The sequence below is a fragment of the Betta splendens genome, chromosome 16 (genome assembly GCF_900634795.4).
Source record: "Betta splendens chromosome 16, fBetSpl5.4, whole genome shotgun sequence".
In the NCBI taxonomy this organism is placed as follows: Eukaryota; Metazoa; Chordata; class Actinopteri; order Anabantiformes; family Osphronemidae; genus Betta; species Betta splendens.
In genome coordinates, this window is record NC_040896.2 from 11,480,350 (window position 1) to 11,498,634 (window position 18,285).

General features: G+C 45.8%; 3 protein-coding genes across 10 annotated transcripts; 1 reads left to right on the forward strand and 2 right to left on the reverse strand.

Moving 5' to 3' along the window:
- The first annotated feature begins 61 nt into the window (after positions 1–61).
- si:ch73-54f23.4 (zinc-binding protein A33) lies at positions 62–7,661 on the forward strand. 3 transcript variants are annotated; one of them, XM_055503117.1, is made up of 7 exons: positions 62–80; positions 5,236–5,309; positions 5,397–5,492; positions 5,604–5,837; positions 6,299–6,321; positions 6,544–6,659; positions 6,740–7,661. In XM_055503117.1, the coding sequence occupies exons 2-7, from the start codon at positions 5,244–5,246 to the stop codon at positions 7,288–7,290; spliced, it is 1,086 nt and encodes a 361-aa protein (XP_055359092.1). In that variant the 5' UTR covers positions 62–80; positions 5,236–5,243; the 3' UTR covers positions 7,291–7,661. The 3 variants fall into 3 exon arrangements, with proteins under 3 accessions (XP_055359092.1, XP_028984886.1, XP_028984885.1); XM_029129053.3 differs by lacking the exon at positions 62–80 and adding an exon at positions 4,208–5,016 and having other exon boundaries at positions 5,179–5,309; XM_029129052.3 differs by lacking the exon at positions 62–80 and adding an exon at positions 4,208–5,016.
- On the reverse strand, positions 967–4,089 carry ino80e (INO80 complex subunit E). Of its 3 annotated transcripts, none has more exons than XM_029129072.3 (8): positions 3,956–4,087; positions 3,546–3,628; positions 3,380–3,450; positions 3,244–3,296; positions 3,064–3,145; positions 2,783–2,903; positions 2,352–2,450; positions 967–1,866 (listed from the first exon to the last, which is right to left on the reverse strand). In XM_029129072.3, exons 1-8 carry the CDS (start codon positions 4,023–4,025, stop codon positions 1,660–1,662), a joined length of 786 nt encoding a protein of 261 aa, XP_028984905.1. In that variant the 5' UTR covers positions 4,026–4,087; the 3' UTR covers positions 967–1,659. The 3 variants fall into 3 exon arrangements, with proteins under 3 accessions (XP_028984905.1, XP_028984906.1, XP_028984907.1); XM_029129073.3 differs by having other exon boundaries at positions 3,963–4,007; XM_029129074.3 differs by lacking the exon at positions 2,352–2,450 and having other exon boundaries at positions 3,956–4,089.
- On the reverse strand, positions 7,594–18,169 carry si:dkeyp-77h1.4 (uncharacterized). 4 transcript variants are annotated; one of them, XM_029128973.3, is made up of 11 exons: positions 17,826–18,169; positions 14,747–14,805; positions 14,461–14,481; positions 14,107–14,373; positions 13,745–13,865; positions 13,473–13,648; positions 13,112–13,254; positions 12,775–12,922; positions 12,194–12,375; positions 12,025–12,117; positions 7,594–11,398 (listed from the first exon to the last, which is right to left on the reverse strand). In XM_029128973.3, the coding sequence occupies exons 2-11, from the start codon at positions 14,790–14,792 to the stop codon at positions 10,703–10,705; spliced, it is 1,893 nt and encodes a 630-aa protein (XP_028984806.1). In that variant the 5' UTR covers positions 14,793–14,805; positions 17,826–18,169; the 3' UTR covers positions 7,594–10,702. The 4 variants fall into 4 exon arrangements, with proteins under 4 accessions (XP_028984806.1, XP_028984809.1, XP_028984808.1 ...); XM_029128976.3 differs by lacking the exon at positions 17,826–18,169 and adding an exon at positions 17,488–17,764; XM_029128975.3 differs by lacking the exon at positions 17,826–18,169 and adding an exon at positions 17,102–17,430.
- Positions 18,170–18,285: the final 116 nt, after the last annotated feature.

The following is an 18,285-nucleotide window of genomic DNA, read 5'->3' on the forward strand; positions in this document are numbered from 1 at the left end:
CAGTTCCACCCTCTCTGCTTTTCCCTCTGGCTGCACCTCCACTGCACCCCTCCCTCTGCACTCTATGGTTACACCTTAAGGTACACACGCCTAACACACACCCATAAAAATTTGTCAACGACAGGTAGGTCTGCATTCCCAACTAATGCTCATTGAATTGGTTTGACATTTGATTGACACGCTGCTGTCGTGTATTTGTTTATTTTAGGAAAACAAAGCTTCACTTTAGAGTCCAGGTAAAAATGTGAGCCGCTGAGCTCTAAATATGACAAGGTCTCTTCATGGACCCCTAATTAAAGTTCAGTCCTGTCAGAGTCACCGTTACGGGTCATTATCCTGCCCAAAGTGCAGCGATTCTCGAAGTCTACTGTACCTCCCCAGGCAGGAGACGCTCCCTTTTATGGCATTTGGTTTGCAGCTTCTCGTCCTAAACATTAAGAATTTGCCTGTTGAGGCATGAGTCTGGCGTACACTGAACTTTGCAAAACAATTAGAAAGCAAAAAAGCAACTGGGATCCAGTCCCACAAACAAGTCATGTGCATGTGTAAGAGTAGACAGACATACAACTAAACCCCCTTTGACATATTGGAAAGTAGGAATCCAGCCAGGTTGTGTTCATGTTGCTTAAGAGGTACGATGAGCCAACTGGAGCCCTGGGTTTCTCATCAGGATTCCTCTGCACAGACATGAGGCAAAAAAACAAACTCATGCTCAATAACCAACTGGAGCTAGGTTTGCATGAGTGTGGCTGTGGTGCTGCACAGAGTAAGCACCCATTATGGTCAGTCAGTAACTGAGAGGAATGACCATTTTAGGGTGTAGATTTTGTTTAGAGATCTAAAAACTGTGTATCAAGATACAGTATTTGGTTACAAGCCAACTGATTTAGATCAAATAATCTTTGTAGTATGTTGTCAATAGAACATAATTAAATCTGAGGAAGAACTTTTAACTATTTGTAATGATCATGTTTACCATTTTATTCTCAGACACACACACACATTGATGGGTGCAAAAATACACAGACAATCGGATGGAGATACTTGCAGTATAACTGCAAATGACCAGTAGCAAAACTGTAACAGGAAAACATGACTCAGCATTTTAATCGCCCATCCATCTCTATTACATTAATAGATGTGGACTACAGTAGTTAAGTAAAACGATATCTGAGACTGCGGTTGCAGACGATGCAAGACCAATAGAATATTTGTGGACTACAGTAGTTAAGTAAAACGATATCTGAGACTGCGGTTGCAGACGATGCAAGACCAATAGAATATTTGTCTTTGAACGGCACGCCTAGATTTAGTGACAGTTGTGAATTCTTAGACTGTTAACACAACAATCTGTACTGTAGGTACCTTGACATGTGTAAAAAGTATCCAGTCATATACACAACAATACACTGTAGTTGTGCCACAGACTAAATTATCATGATAAAATTTGAAAAACAAAATTCGCTGGAACATATTTTGAAACAATGAGGCTGCAGTTCTGCAAAACCCCACACGATGGAGCTTGGCTCCCATGTTGAAGGTGAGTTATGGAGAGCTGAACACAGAAATAAATTCAGTCACCTTCTGTGTCTCACCCTCTCACACACGTACCACCCACTTACGCCCTGCTTATAAATACATTTAAACACACACCGGGGCTCACTCATTAGGAATGTCAATGACAAGTTCAGCCTCATCTCCCTCCCCTCGATCCTCATCGCCTCTGTCGCTGTCTGCATCACTCTCACCCTCCTCCTCAGCTGCATCTCCACTAAGCATCTGTTTGGGAACCCAGCTGAAGGGGCCACTGGCTGCCGGAGGGGCTGCAGAAGCCGATGCATAATTAGCTGCCATTGGGTTGACAACCTAAAGGAGATAAAAATGGAGCAAACATATTATTACACACACGGAACACAATATCAGATAGAGACGTGATGAGGGTAAAAATGATGTAAATAGATGGTTCAATTGCAGAAAAAAAATAGGACAAACATATATGAACTTAACCACAACAACCAGAGAATATCTATTATATATCTGAATAGCTGTTATATGACCAAACTTGGGGCAAACTTGATTTTCTTCAACATTAGTATTCTCATATCATCATTAATGGTCAAACTGAGTAAAACTAGTACAAACAGTACTAAACAGTTATACTTCATCTTTGCTATACTACCAAACATAATATACCAATATAAAGCTTTTGAACACACAGAAATGAAACATTTTTACGTATTTGCATTTTTGCGTATCTTAAAGGAAATTTCTTTCAGTTCCATTTACTATTAACGAAAAAGGTAACATACTGATCACCTCTGACTGTCGTATTTGCCCTTTCCCTCTCTCACCTTCCCCGAAGTCTCTTTCTTGTTTTTGGGTGTCTTTGTTTTTCTCTCTTTCTTCATGCGTTCTGCTGGGGGAGCCAAATACTCCGGGGGGAAGGGCATCTGCCCAGCACACATGCCCCAGTTTGCCAAATGACCACACAAACACATGCACACAGGAAATTTCAAAGACACACACACACACACATACACACAAATCATACACAGAGGAATGAGAAATGTAAGGAGAGTGAAGCTCTTACAAATGACAAACTAAAAGCAAAAGAACAGATACATCAGGCTTGTGAAGTTAATTAAATAAATAATTGACACAAATGATGCCAAATCAAAATAGGAATTATATGTACTGATGATGTGGCTGATGATGATAGTGGTAGCTGTGTTATTGATATGAAGGTCTTATTAAGACTTATGAAAGAAAGATTAAAACTCACAGTGTTGAGGTAGGGTCCAGAGCCTGATGACTGCAGGGGATTTACACTTGGACGGGACAAAAGGGAGAGATGAGAAGATGATGATGACGACGGAAGACATGTCCCAGGACTACTTCTTCGCCTTTAAAGACAAGAGAAGTCTGAAATAATCCACTGTTGGGCTTCAACAGCAAAATCACATTGATTCATTTGCTTCAACTAACTAGATCACTTTGATCAAATATAATATAATGTTCCATCATTCACAATCACTGAGCCTGATGTTTAAATGCCCAACTTACTTCTTTACTACCTCTCTCTCCCTTTCCCTCTCTCTGGGTCCTTCTCCTTCACTGTTTTCTGAAGACACAGTTGCTTCAGAATCTGGAACATACATAAGAGATAATCAGAATCAGCCAGAGTGTGTTTCAAAGGCAAACACTTGATCCACTACCGGAGCCTTCAGGGGGAGGTGTATTTACCTGATGAGTCTTCATCTACCCGCTCATATTGAAGCAGTCTGTCCAGCAGGAAGCTGCAAAACATGCAAACGTGTTATCACGTACAGTACAGTTATACTGTTTCACAAGCAAACATTTGTATATGAACTAGCCCCACCTTTTGTCTCTGGAAACTTTAAGAAGTTTTCTTTGCGCTCTCCTCAGCTCCTCTTGAAAACATTCTTGCTCCTGAAAGCAGAGAAACAGACATAAAACTCAGCCCAGAACCTATACATACCAGCACAATAGGTTTGCTTTGAAAATCTACTAATGATTATACTCACATAAACAAGAAACTTTAATTTCCTCTTAAGATTTTTGTATTTCCGTTTGTAGTCAACTTCGACATCCGCTTGACCGTTCATTTCTAAACCACAGGAAGCATATAAACACACGATAAAATGTCCTGCAGCAAACAGCTGTGGTTTAACATCCTTTAAAGGTTTACTACAGCAATAGAGCCAGTGGAAAGAAACGACTATAATAATATTTATATGACGTTACAGCTAAAGCTAACTAAACTGCGAGAGCAGCTAAGCTAGCGTGAAGGACTGAACAGTTAGCTCGCGTTTAATACAGAGCTCCTGGTTCCACGTACTGTGCAAAAATAACATCAAAATTCATCTTAAATAGAATATATAAAAACAGGCGATTTATCAACAAGTATCCACGGAATAAGTATATGTTTTTGTACCTCTTACTTGACTTTGCCTGTGCGACATCCTCTTGTTTACGTTCGTGACGTCATTTTCATGCGCCGTCATGGGGCGGAGCCAACACGTTTCATCTAAATGTAAAAACGACGCGAACGCGAGATCTAAACAAAATCAATAATTTAATTTATTGATATTTATATGTGGATGGTGGGTAAAAAATTGAGTGAATTTTTAAAAAATTCTTTTTAAAATTCAAAAATGTGATTTAAAAAACATACACAAATAAGTTATGTAAAGATAATTCTGAAGGTCGAATTTCAATACCCATCTTAGTTTTATAGATGCTTTGATTCTGCCAGGAATTGCTGTAGGCTTCCATGGCTTCATGCAGTGTGCCTTTGTGATTTATTGAGTCATCCTGTCCGTGTGCCCTCCACCTGCCGCATACCGTAGTGCACTGAGCTTGCAGTTCAACCTTAGCTCAGCACGGTCGCTTGCCAGGATCCAGTAGCATGAATAATAGATGAGGAGCATTTGCAAAAACGCTGCTTCAGTGCACGCAACCGTAGCCAGACCCCCTGTGTCTCAGTGTGCAGCAGAAGAGAAGAGAAGAGTTAGGCAGACGCAAAAAGTTTAGATGAGTGGAAAAAATAATAAAAATAAAAATAATAATAATTAAAAAAAAAAACTGTGGACTGCACATTTACATACAGTCCCCACCTCTGAGAATAGGTTTAATGGCTCATATAGTTGCTGCACTCGATCCTGTCAAACCCCGACCTCAGAGAGGTTCAGTGCAAAAATAAACATGGATTGTCTCCCTCCCAGGCGAAACAACTGCAGATATGAAACACAATATATGACTGGCCGCCTCTCTCCACAAACAGTCTTTGTTTCCAAAGACACTGGCAGACAGAAATAGACTCTTCTGTGTCTGCTACCATAAATCGCTGCCATCAGCCAGCAAGCCCTCCTGCCAGCCACAGGCATCTGCCTCCTTCCCACCCCTCTCTTTCTCTCCTCTCCTTTTAATGGATCCATGTATTCTCGCATCAGGCAGCGGTGTCCTGAGCTCTGCTGGTCAATAGCCTTCCTCATGGTAATTTCCTGCTTGAATGTATGTCCTGTCGCTGTTTTGTCTGGCTGTTGGTCATTGTGCTGGCATGTGTTTTGCTCCATCACCTCCTCTTCCGTTCTTTTTCTCTCTTCATTGTTGTGCTTTCATGCCCTTCACCTTGACCCCCCCCCCCCCCTCTTGTAGTCCCTCTATCGCTTCTCACTTTCTGAACAGCCGTCTCTATTTCTGTCCTGTTTGCAGAAACTGGAATGTACCAAAACTGCACCAAAGACACCAACAACAACTGCAATAAAAGCCTTCTGTGTGGTCACAAGGTAAGCGTCACTTTTTATTGTTTGCAGGATGTTAAATCTGTATCGTTCTGTTTCACTTGTGTGTGTGTGTGTGTGTGTGTGTTACAGGAAAATCTTATTGAAGCTATTAAAAGAATCAAGCATGAGGTAGATGAGTGCAGAGCAGCAGAGAGGGAGGCATACGTCGACTCATTGGAAGTAGAGGTACTGCTGCGTATTATTATTCAGAAATACATTCTTACAGTACGTTAACTAAATGTATGGTCACACCCGCACTGAATTAAAAACTATTCAACTTTCACTTTCATTCTCCAGAACAGCTTTGATGACCTGGAACGGGAAATCAGAGCGGAGTTTCAGAACCTCCGTCGTTTTCTGGATGAGGAGGAGGCCAAGGACCTGGAGCGACTGAGGAGGGAGCGGCAGAAACAAGTGAAGCAGCTGAAGGAGAGAGAGAAGAAAATAGCGGCGCAAGGGAAAGACCTGGAGAACGCCATCGCAGTGCTCAACAGCAAACTGGCAGAGGAGGACAGTCCGAAACTGCTCACAGTGAGAGAAGGGAGAGATAACAGCTAATTATTACTGCATTACAGCTGTGGTTGAAGTATAGTTAACTCGCTGCAACCTGTTATCTGAGCTCACAGTAGATCTGCAGGGAAACCAACAGGGACCCAGTCCTAGAAGTGCAGAGACTTCCTGTTCTGTGGCTCCACTGGCAATTATTTGATCAATTACAGACATTGATTGCCTAAACAGTTGACTTGTCTGATTTAGCCAGTCAAAATCAATTTCTCATTTAAAAGTGGAAAGGACAGGAGGCGGTCAAGTCATTAGTCAGCAAATAGCAGCCGAAGGTTGCAGCCGGCAGCAGAAAATAAAACAAAAGCTGTAACAAAATCTGTTTGTATTAACAAAAAATGTTTGTGAACGTCTAAAGCAGTTCAGCCTATACTGTTATATTATTGTACTGTTATTATTATTATTAAAGTGCACTTTTTCTTTTGTTGCAGGAAATTCAGGATCTCATCAGAAGGCAGGTTTTCTCCGTTCCTACCCAGCTTTTGTAGCAGTTTTTAAAAGATATCACATGACAGTTGTCTAGATTCTCTAGACTTTTACAGTAATCTTATGTGCTGTGCAGGTTTTAGCATTTGGTCTTACTCTTGAAATCAATTCTTTCCAATGGTCCTTGCTCGGCTGTGATGCACCTACTAAGTCATTGTCCTTCAGTGCTGCCTGTTTCCCGTCTTGTCAGGCCTCAGATCCGCTTCATCCTCCCAGCAGAGGTGGACACTGAGGTCCGCTCTGGCCAGTTTGTGGGGCCCATCCAGTACAGGATATGGAAGCACATGAAAAGTTGCCTCTACCCAAGTATGTTAATACACATCATTAAAACAACACAAGCAAAACAATTTGAAACATACCTCACCTCTGTCTCTGTTTGATTTCAGATATCACGTCATTAACCTTTGACCCTGAGACAGCCCACCCCAACCTGTGTCTGTCCCAGTGCTGCACCACTGTGTGGTACGAGGACGGTAAGGATGAGCCCTGCCGGGCCAACCCGCGGCGGTTCAACTACTACTACTGCGTCCTGAGCCATCGGGGCTTCACCACAGGCCGACACTACTGGGAGGTGGAGGTGGGCCACAAGACGGCGTGGAGGCTGGGCGTGGCGCGAGAAGACGTCTCCAGAGGGAAGATGGCGGTCAGCGGTACCTCCAGTGGCCTCTGGACCTTAGCCCTTAAGGACAGAACTGTCCTCGCCTGCACCGATCCAAAGCCCACCAAGGTCAACGTGTCTGTGCACCTCGTCAGAATCGGCGTGTACTTAGACTGCGATAAGGAAGAGGTGTCTTTCTATAACGCAGTTACCATGGCGCCAGTCTACACCTTCACCATGGGAACAGTTCTATGTCCTGTGTTTCCTTTCTATAACCCGTGCGACACAGACGATGGAAGGAACACAGAACCCATGAGCATATTTTATCCTTCAATATGAAGGTAACAAAGTATTTTCCTGTGCATGATGAAATGTGATGCTTCAGATGAATCCTGGATCCTCTTACTGTGGCTGCCTGGAGCTTTGGGTGTTAACTGCATTAACGTTACCTTTGCTCTATTTTTAAACATCCTTGTCGTGCCTGTCCAGCCAAGGTTATGGTATTAGTGGGAGCCGGGGTGAGAAAGCGGCGCGTGACACCACACAAACGATAGCTGACACTGAGTGAGATAACTGACCGAGATGGAACGGACAGCTCGGGCCCAACTGTGTGTTGCTGAGAGAGAAGGAAAACAGCAGACGTCATGATGTGTTGTTTATTCTTAGTATTCCTTTAGACATGAAATAAAGAAAACCATCTTTACAAAACACCTGTGGTGAAGTATTGTGCAAAAAGGGGAGAACGGGGGAGAACGTGAGCAACATCACAGCACCGCTAAGCCGGAACAGCGAGAGTAAACAGAGGGGATCAGAGGCGAATGACGTAGTGCAACAAGTGCCAGTGGTGATAACGGTGATGTTTCCTTTAGCAGTCGATCAGGGATGAACCCCGATCTCACCACACTGAGCCTTCCTTGAGATGCTGGTAAAGTGTAAACCAAAGGACAGCACAGATCTGCCTCCTCCGTCTCTCCTCACCCTCGGCTGCTCGGCTTCACCTTCTCGCTGTCAACGCGCAGCAGCGGTGCTGCTCAGAGATCCCGCGTCCGTTACCCGTCACCAGCGCTGTCATTCAACGGCTGCTGCCGAGCTCTCACATGCTCCAAACCGTGACGCCCACGTGATTAATGAAAGGGAAAACACCTTCACTCACAAGAACCGAAGCACACTTACTATATGAAACCGATTCAACCCAAGACTTTGTTTATGGTTTCTACTGCAGTCACGTCATGTCCCACACATTAATGTGTCACAGGCCAGTTAGTGGTACGACATCAACCAACAAGGTTTTGTGACGATCATACTCAACAAGAAAAAGGTGCGATCTATCTGATATTTATACTCTTTAGGCACTACAACAAAGACAAGAGTCACTAAAATATCTCTAAGTTACAATATATTTTACAATTGTTTGCGGTTTTAACACATTCACACTCATAACTTCAACACAGCACTTGTTTTTTTCTTCACATTGCAAGACGATTTAAGCAGGCACATTGACCTTACTCACAACAGATGGAGAAGCTCACATAAGGGACGCCAGTTCCACTGCATGAACACGAGCTATGCATAGTTTCGACACAGACTCTCACTCGGTCATAAATGACACACGAACAATGAGCGGCATTGGCATAAATGCAGAACGGCCCAACGTGCACACAATGGTGACAACATTAACGCGTCGCTCGTCTGGTCGCGCAGACCAGTGGGAGCCTGTTGCTCAGGTGGTGGGCATGCTGAAGCCAGTCCTTTACTCAACAGAGGTTATATATTTCTATAGTGTAGGAGATACTGTACACCGTGAGAGTCGTTGGGCTGGAATAGTAAAAGCAGATACATGATCTATAAAGAGCTAACATAGTTTTAAAATATTTGGTTCTTTAATTAGTTCAAGGCGTTAGTGAACATTAGTGTAAATACTATATAGTATGTATATATTTGATATTTAAGGTTTTAGGTTTGGTGAGAAATTTAAATTAGTTTTTTCAGTTTGATACAACCATTCTATACACTAAAATATTTAAGTGGGTTAAACTGGTTCACTCATGCAATATCTACAGGGATCGTGTCCTATTTGTGTATCTGTGTGTATTTATATTTTTATTATACATACGTATACACATGTATAAAGATCGGTCTCAGTTATTGCCAAAATGTGTGGTTCCTTTACTGATTCAGACTGAAAAGTAGGTAAATTCAGTGATTTTATTTTCAACACAAGCGACCTGAAGCTTTTATGCTATTTGTCTATTTAATATTGAGGCACTGTGATTTTCACTTGTTTTGTTGTTGTTTTGCGCGTTTATACACTGATCGTGGTATTAAATCTGACATCGTAACTTGTCCTGTTTTATGGCTTATCAAAACACTGACAGGCAGCGTGCCTGATAATTTCCTAGTAGGAACAGTCTGCAGGAAAACTACCAAGAAAGGCCAGTTGTTTGTTGATGGATCTACTTGTTACTGTTTTGCTAAAGTTCACTAATCGTTTGGAATATCAATACTGTCTATTTGTGCTTTTTAAGTTCAATGCATCAAACTTGGGTTGTTATTGTTTAGCCATTCATCATACTAAGATGTGTCTGATGTATCTGCCTCTTCTTTACCAGATACATTTCAACTCCAATTAATTTGTCGATTGATCACTTAAATTCCTCTGAAGTCACATAGAACACATCAGGATGATAATACCATGACAGGCCTATGATGGCGTTTGACCCGTTAAAGATAAACGTTTGCTTCTTATCCAATTTGGAGACACTGAAACTACTCTCTGTCATTGTCAACAAAACACATATTTTAGAGGAAAGTCAAGAAGCAAGTCAAGAATGAACAGAAATGTCTGATTAGGAAAAAAAAGCAGAGGTCAAAGAGGCAAAAGTGAAGAAGCAAGCGGTAACATTATCCACAGCATTTCCATGTATATGTGGAATATTTTCCTTTTTGAAAGCCAGCCCCTCGCAGCAGGAAGGTGGTGCATCCACTAAGAGCAGCCATAAGCTTTATGGCACGTTTAACTGGATGTGTAATGGGTTTTTTATAGAGCCACAGAGAAAGACAGATTGCAGACAAAGTGGTTGATACAGAGTTGAAGGATCAGTCTGGAAAACACATTTAACTGTCTGAAATGGTTAGGATCTTAAATCTGAGATCTAAATAAGATGTGCTGGTCTAGCTTATTATCCGTTTACTGTGTGTGGATAAACTATTGCAAAACTCTGCATTGTTTTCTCACAACTATTTAAAAATGCCAAAAGCAGAGTGCATTCATTTGATCAAAGGGGAATTCATTTGTGTCCAATGAACAACGAGGCTTGTTGTTAGTTTCTGATGTGAGTTAAGGTCAAATGAGGGCGTCTTGTTCATAGTGAATCTTGTAAACTTTTCTGTCTGAGTACGAAAAGACCTTGTGTGCAGTTAACGTTTTAGTTGTAAACTCTGCAAAAGGGTTTCATTTGCAGTCTGGCAGTTAAACTGTGAAGTTACCAAAAAAAGAGGCTTCAAGGTGTGTACAACCAAAATGCCTATTAGTCCAAACGGTGCAAGTGTTCCGAGTCAGAAATTCTCAAAGATTATATAAGTTAGTTACACAAGTGAGAAACTGTTATAAGGTGTGTTCAGGCATTAGAGATGACCAGAGTCCTCGTCCCAGTTTCAGTGGTTTCTTCTTTAGGTTGGAGATGTTGATTGTCTGTGGCGGAAGATGGAGCGGATCTGCGGGGTTTCCACTGGGCTGTTGCAGGGGCAGTTCTCAGGCGCTAGTGGTTGAATCCTCAGCCACAGCGCTATCTCCGGTAGCTTCTACTACAGCACCGCTGGATTTCAACTCCATTTCAGGGGTTTTCGGGTGCACATCTTTCTGAGCTGAGCCTTCAATAATATGGGCGTGATCCGGACTGGATTTTGGGTCCAGGCCTGGCTCAGCTGTGCCATTGGTGATAGGGTGTGGTGTTGGTGGTTTGGGGGGTTCGGGTGTTGCACTCGCTTTCACGCTTTCAGGTGTTGGGGTGGTGGCCTTAGATGTAACTGGTTTAGGCTCTGGACTTGGGCTGAGTGCCGGCTTAGGATCAGCTGGACTCAACCCAGCTTTGGGCTCAGGTGTCGGGGCTGGACTGAGCTTAACAGGTTCCGGTTCAGGCACATCCAACTTTACTTCCAAAGGCTGAGGGGAGGGTTTCTTGGTCTCGGGTGCGGGGCTGGCTTTCTTTTCAACTTCTAGGCTGGGTTTAATATCCATAGCTGGCGAAGGGCTTGGCTTGCTCTCAGCAGCAGATGGCGGACTTGGTTTGGTTTCAGGAGCAATCGAGATGCTTACGGCCTCAGAGTCGGGGATCTGATCCGGGGCATCAGTGTCAGTGTCCAGTGGGAGAGCGGTGTTGAACCCAACGCCTGAGTCGCTGGTCTCTAGGTTTCCGACCCCAACCTCTTTGGAAGAAACCTCTAAACCCTGAGTTCAAACAGATGACAGAAAACCTTAACTTGACACCAAGTGGTTAAGAGGAAATACAAAGCAATACGAAGGGAAATCATACAGAGGATGTTAAAATAGTCAAAAGAATTAATTAAAAGGGAAAAGACGTCACAGCTTCAGTGCAAGAGATGAACCAACAGACCCAAATGTAATTGAATAAAGGACAGCGGGAGGAACTAAGAGTTGGAGCAGATCTCAGGTTTTCTGGGAGTGTGTTTCGGGAGTGTGTTTCACGAATGTGGTGCGTGAAAGAAATGACTGGAATTTCAACATGGTGGACAATGAGCAGCGCAGACGTGTCCCAGAAGACCTGAGATTTCTGGATGGCTAGAACATAGCAGCAGCTCAGGGATTCGTTTTGGTCCAAAACAAGTGAAGGCATTTTAAACCAATAGTAATATTATAAAATCAGCTCTTTGTCACTGCAAAGACCTGAGACCTGGACTGATGTGATCCATTTCCTTGATCTTAGTGAGGACTCTAGCAGCAGCAGCATTCTGAACAAGCTGCAGCTCTCTGAACGCAGAAAACAGCATAAACATTTACAATTTATTAAAAACTTTCAAAAGGTTTCTGAAAGGCAAAAGAACACAGATTCTTACTTTAATGTCCACCTCTGTGCTCTGGGATTTTTCTGTGTTATCAGCCTGCGAATGCTTGGAGTCCTCGTTGAGTTTAGTGATGTTCTTCACCACCTGAAAACGCAGATACACACCGGTGATTCAGTGCACGAGTCATCGGCGCGCGTCAGAGGAGGATCTGCCCTCCAACCTGTCTGAAGGCCTCGCCCTCGTCCTCCCTGCCGGCGTTCTGGGCCAGCTTCTCCAGAGCTGCAGCCCTCTTGGCCCTCTTCTTCACTTTGATCAGGCAGGAGAGCAGACACACCAGCAGAAGGAAAGCCAGCACGCCTAAAAGGGCGATGATGGCCACATACAGGGACTCCAGCTTGTAGGCTGCACCGAGACCCAGTGGGAAAGGAGGGAGGGGAACAGAGGGTGGAACTCAAATGGAAGAACACGGTAGACGAGCAAAGAGAGTGTTCTGCAACAAAACGGCTGTACTATGTATTGATACCAAGTTATTTACATACAGTCCGATCCATAAGAACTGGTTCTCTCAGAATTCAAGATCTGAGCAACCAAAAGAGCTTCAGCTTGTTCAGTTGTCGTAAAAACAGAGGTTTATGCCACCGTTTGGTTGGACCCTTAAATCAAAAGTAGACTCTGAACTTACTCGCCTGTTTCAGTTCAGATTTATTATTCCGGCGTTCAGAGGACACATTTTCAAACGACCTTTGTTCCAATACTCATGAGCTAGACTGTAGCGGCCTCTGCCGCCGCCGCGGGTCTTACGTTGTACTTGCAGGTGGACGAAGGACACGCTGAATCCCTCTGAATCGGTGATTTTGAACACGCCTGAATCTGCAGCCTTGACCTGATCCAGGTAAACCCACGGACCGTCCAGAGACAGGCGATCCCCGAAACCCAGCTCCTCCTGAGCCTGGCAGGAAAACACAGGTTAGCGTTAGCATTGGCGTTAGCGTTACTTTGGGTTATAATAGTAACTGACAAAACATTAATTGTGTTATTTGTTGGAATAGTTATTTCCAATCTTTGCTGTAAAGATGATTTCAATCTTAAGACAATGATCATTTATAGACATATAAAAAAGAAGAGGAGCTCCAGTTACACTTGTAAACTGCCCCTTGTCCAGCAGCAGGTGAGGCGTGGGGTCATTGTTGCGGGTGTAGTACAGGTGAACCGAGGAGCTGTTGACCAGCAGGTTGATCTTCAGCGTTTTGCCGTACGGCACGTTCTCGAAGAGCTGATGATCTGAGAGTGAGAGGAGACAATAAATTCAGCACTCTGCGTCTCCGGGGCCGTGGAGCATCCAAAATGCATTAGCTTGTTAGAGCCCATTAACAAAAAGCCATTATGGCGGAAAAGGGAGAGGAGGAAGGGAGCTTAAGGACTGGAAAGCAAACAACAACATCCTAATGGACTGTGCTGGGCCTTTAAAGCAGAACCACCGCTGCCGCCTGTGCTCTCACCTTTGACGTTGAGACACTCTTTTTTCTTTATATTACCGGAGGCATCCCTGACGCCATAACTACCCTCGTCCGCCCCCGTGACTCGGGCCAGGGTGATGCGCTGCTCGTCGAACCTGATGCGGCCCTTGCGGCCCCCCGTGACCGTCTTCGCGTGGGACAGCAGCACCAGAGCGGCTCTGGGGGGAGAAAGGCCGTCTGAGCATCACAGGTTCCTGGGGGGGTGAAGCGCTAGCGGGAGCTAGCGGGAGGTAGCGGGAGCTAGCCCATCCCACCTGGATGTCTGGTTCGCCTCCAACGCGCTGGGCTTGAACTCCAAGTTGAATGGCTGCGTGATCCCCGACACTGGGATGTCATAGTCGTCGCCATATTTAACGGCCCGCTCCATGAAACAGTCTAGGAGGTAGAAGCAGGGGGGTTAATTGCTGCGGAGAGGAGAGCTGGCGGCGTGGGGTAGCGAAACAAGCAGCTGCAGAGAAATGAAAGAGCCCAAAATATTAGGGTCTCTAGAATGAAAGGGCGGAGAGGAAAGACAGTGAAGGCAAGAAGAAGACAGGAAAAGAGCAGGGAGGGAGGAAGAGCGGCGTAATTACTGGATACAGCTCACACACACACACACAAATCAAGGCCTCGGTACCTCGGACTATGAGCTGAATGGTTCTATCGTCCCTGGGGTTCTTGGGGTCCCTCACGATGTACACGCCCTCATCCTCCTCCCTGACCCTGACCAGCGCCAGGTGGCTGCGAGCCGCGTTCAGCTCCACCCGGCTGTTGACCACGGTGCCGTTCCGCATCAGGGTCTCGTCGGACGGCCGCGGAACGGAGGCGTTCCTGAACACGACGGTCAGGCCGGGGGACGGCAGCGGGATGAGGAGGGTCCCGTCCTGCAACAGGGTCTCGGTGACTGGGTCACACGACGGACACGGGGGTTAGAGGACAGAGGAGGCAGCCAAGCCAACACTGAGCAGCATTAATACTACAGGGGGTTTACCTCTGACTGGAGCAGAATACGCTGTGAAAACAGACAGAAAACAACTTAGTCACATCTCATTCATCTGGTGCTTTTGTAAATAATTGTTTTACCGGTTTTTAATGTGTTTGTCATCATATGTAGGTTTTGTGGAGCAGCAGAAGATGAAGCAGCTTAAACGTATGTGTCAGTGGTTGAGAGTGTTGATTTTGGGAGCGGAAGGTTACAGGTTCGAATCCCCTCCGGTCCAATTTTGTTGTTACATCACATGTGATTATGACCAATAAAGTCATTGTTCTTGACTCACCCACGCTGAGCAGGAAGCTGAGCGTGATCACGCTGGCTGTCGCCATCCTTGTCTGGCGTCTAGGGAGGAAAAAGAAGCATGTGCATCTTTACAGTATTCCTGGCATCCATGCGCTCTGACTCATAGAAAAGTCGGCAGATAATAAATACAGCCTCCTCTGTTCCACGATAGCAGTAATCGGGGGAGTAAAACGCTGTGTAATTCCTCTGCTACAAAGATTTAATACATACAGGAACCTCTTTAAAGTGAATTCTTGGCAATAGAGAACCATGATTAGTTTCAGCGCCGAGGCGACTCTGATGATTTCTGATTAGACGTCAGAGGCAGCAACAAATCAAGGAGCTTTTTAAAAAGCGAGCAGGAAAAAGTCCTCCGTGTTTTGGTTCTGACGCGTCCGGGAGGAAAGAGGGGACGACTCAAGGTCGGAAGCAGCATCTCCAGTGAGCGTCAGGGAGGTCTGCGCTCATAATCACTCAGGTTCATTAAACCAGCGGCGTTTTTCTTACTTACTGATCTAATCAGGAAACTTCAAGAAGCTGTAAATTCAATTTCTCTCCCACTGCATGGGGACTATTATTGGACATCAGCAGCATAAAAACTTGCCTGCAGCGCAGCTTTTTCTGGAGACAGTCCCTGACAGCGCCCTTGTGCTTAATAACTTGCCTGCGCCCCGTTTAAAACCAGGCTCCTGAGCAGATTCATGGGTCAAACTCGCTGTTGTGCTGCTCAGACATGCGTATCTTCCGCTAAACACGTTAAACACAGATTCATCCGTGGATCGACACGAGGCGGGACTTACAGGAAGGTGCGGAACGAGATGCGCTCCGGGCCCCAACAAGACATTTTTAGACCAACGTAATTACGCGTGACACTGCGGGAAACGAGGCGACTGCGGCGCCTCCCGGTACGAGAGGCGTCGGAGCGCGTGCGGGGGAGACTTTGCTGCAGTTTTCCTTCACAACCCCCAGGAGGGGTCGCGGGGTAAACACCTGCAGTGCTCGCAGGCACACCCAGCAGCGGCTAACGAACGAACGAACGCGTCCTCCTGTGCAGCCGCGGACATTTTAACGCATCCCCGTCTCACGCAAAGTCACCTTCACGCGCTGCCAATCGGCTCGCGCGCGCGCGCGCCCGCTCGCTCGCTCTCCGCCAGCCATAACACCTGCGATGCGGTGCGAACGCGCGCAACACGTAGCAGCAGCAGCTATTCCGGAGGATAATTAACATTTCGCGGTGTCACCGTCCGACAATCGCAGCTGCTGTTTCACAGCAGGCCCGCTGCGGTCCTCCGCACCGCGCGCGCCGCATCCTCGCGCCACACTCCGGGCAGAGAGCCTAAAAGCCCACTGACTGGAGGCACGAGGCGACGCTGCGTCACGCGGCGCAAACAAACCCTCACTGTCCTCCGCTACGGTAAATACCACTAGAATATGAATATGCTGCTGACGCCTGCAGCCGCCGTGCATTTAATTAATGGAACGGGGGAAGATGGAGGGATGACGGGAGGCAGAGGTGGAGCGGCTCCGTCTGCTCGTCACAGCAGCGGGTCTCAACCGAGGCCTGTGGAATCCATATGTTCATGTATGTATGTGGACGTTCATACACCCTAATGGGGTTTTTCTATCACTCTCTCCTTTTTTTGCTTCCTCCTATTTCTCACCTCCGTCTCTTGCTTTCACACTGAGTTTGACTCCTCTTGACTCCTCCCGTGTTTCTGCTTTGCCTCCTTTCCCTCTCCTCCATATCTCAAATAATCCAAGCCTGTGCATCCTACTCTAAAACCAAAGCCTGTGCTCCTTTGAACCTACTGGAGGGACAGGCAGACCTTTGTCCCCGGGCTCTAAAGAGGCGGAAAGGCTGTCAATGACTGCAGATGTGGCAACCCTACAATGGCAACCTCTGTTTTCCTTCCCAATTATCACAACTGATGGAGAGCAAGATTGAAGAAGTCCTCCTGATGGTGAGAAGCCATGTTTGGAGAGGACTCCGGTGCATTTACAGTGAAAAGCATTTATAAATCATGCAGCATCAACACCAGAGGAAAGAGCCACGTGCGTGAAAGTGGATGTTTACTTTAGGTGAACCACTTAAAGAGACGCACACACAGCTTCCTGTGCTGATATAAGGCACCTGGGGTTTTTATACACATTTTCTGCATTTTTAGCATCATTAGCACCTTTGTTGTTCATTGACCACTTTAGAGCGCGATCACCATATTTAAACCAATGACAGCACAGCATGAACAGACATGATCTAAGCCGCGTCTCACTTCAACCGGAACCGTTTCTCGTCTTCTTCTTCTGGCGTTCTGGTACTTTGGTTCCGTAAACTTTAGCTTGAGAACACAGACCTTACCTGAGACCTGCACTTGACTCGTGTCCTCAATAACTCATTTTCCACTTGTGATGATGCCAGCTGGTAATCACCACCACTGCTTTCAGACCAGCCTGGCACAAACTGCCTCACCAGAACCTGTCGTCTGAACCAAATCGAAGCGAACGCTCATGGCTCATCTGACGTGCTATGAAGAGGATAAGCCTTCTGGGAGCAGCTCACTGCAGAGGGAGGCGACACAGCATGAGAGCCCCAAGGCTGAAGCGTCCTGCTAAATAATGGACGCTATTAAGTGATGAGTTCACTGAACATGCAGCATGTCGGACAATACATACGAAACCAGGACAGTAAATTTACTGCAACTAATTAATTCAGCTGGACTAAAATGCATTTCATCACGAACCTACCCGTTTTTATCCCAACTGTTTACATGGGCATTATGTTGCAATTATCAATTAACAACTGGCAGCGCGCACAGTAAATGTGCATGCGCATGAATCTGTCCAGGTCCAATAACGGTAGTTCCAGGTCTGCTCATTCAATGGACTGGATCAACGTATCTTCACACCTTTTCCTTCGCGGACAGTAAAATGTGCAGTTCAGTGTGATCAGTCACCTCCGGGCCCGGGATGCGCACCAGGCAAAAAAACTGCAGAATTTAACCCGTCGTGCTCCAGCCACGCTTAGGACACATCCGCACACGCATGTCACGACGGCAAAAAGCGCCTCCGTGCGCCTCCCCTACCTTTACTTGGCCGCTCGGAGCTGCGCCGCGGTCCGCGGGGACGTCGGGAGGCGTTCGGAGGTGGAAATGTGCGCGACTGGTGCCCGCTTCTCCTTTGGCGTCTCCCTCCCTTTCAACCTCGCCCCCCTCAAGAGAAGCACTCCACGACTCGGGCTCAACATTTGGAGGATGTTCAGAATATGTCGGGCTCTGCTCACACTCGGAGCCACTCGACTAACGTCGGGAAACACCGGCCATCCTGCAAGAGACACCTGCGGTCATCCGAGCGACGGGGAGATTAACGACCGCGTTCTAACGAGATGGACGGTGCTGATGCAGGTCCATGAATCACGCCCAGACAACGGCAACTACTATTCATGCGTGGCTTATCGTGAGACGAGGACACATTGTAGAGGAATTCATAATAAGTCAATTAATTAACTAATTAACTATAATTGAACGCAAATAGCTACGTTGTCAT

What these genes read in the sequence shown, in the direction of transcription:
- ino80e (XM_029129072.3), bottom strand. Translation starts at nt 4,025, where the DNA reads ATGACGGCGCATGAAAATGACGTCACGAACGTAAACAAGAGGATGTCG. An exon ending in CAGGCAAAGTCAAGTAAGAG is followed by an intron (nt 3,629 to 3,955) that starts GTACAAAAACAT and finishes CCTGTGGTTTAG; the next exon opens with AAATGAACGGTCAAGCGGAT. An exon ending in GAGAGAGAGGTAGTAAAGAA is followed by an intron (nt 2,904 to 3,063) that starts GTAAGTTGGGCA and finishes TTGTCTTTAAAG; the next exon opens with GCGAAGAAGTAGTCCTGGGA.
- si:ch73-54f23.4 (XM_055503117.1), top strand. Translation starts at nt 5,244, where the DNA reads ATGTACCAAAACTGCACCAAAGACACCAACAACAACTGCAATAAAAGC. An exon ending in ACAGTCCGAAACTGCTCACA is followed by an intron (nt 5,838 to 6,298) that starts GTGAGAGAAGGG and finishes CTTTTGTTGCAG; the next exon opens with GAAATTCAGGATCTCATCAG. An exon ending in ATTCAGGATCTCATCAGAAG is followed by an intron (nt 6,322 to 6,543) that starts GCAGGTTTTCTC and finishes CCGTCTTGTCAG; the next exon opens with GCCTCAGATCCGCTTCATCC.
- si:dkeyp-77h1.4 (XM_029128972.3), bottom strand. Translation starts at nt 15,589, where the DNA reads ATGTCTTGTTGGGGCCCGGAGCGCATCTCGTTCCGCACCTTCCT. An exon ending in GTATTCTGCTCCAGTCAGAG is followed by an intron (nt 14,374 to 14,460) that starts GTAAACCCCCTG and finishes CGTGTGACCCAG; the next exon opens with TCACCGAGACCCTGTTGCAG. An exon ending in GAGGCGAACCAGACATCCAG is followed by an intron (nt 13,649 to 13,744) that starts GTGGGATGGGCT and finishes TTCTCCCCCCAG; the next exon opens with AGCCGCTCTGGTGCTGCTGT.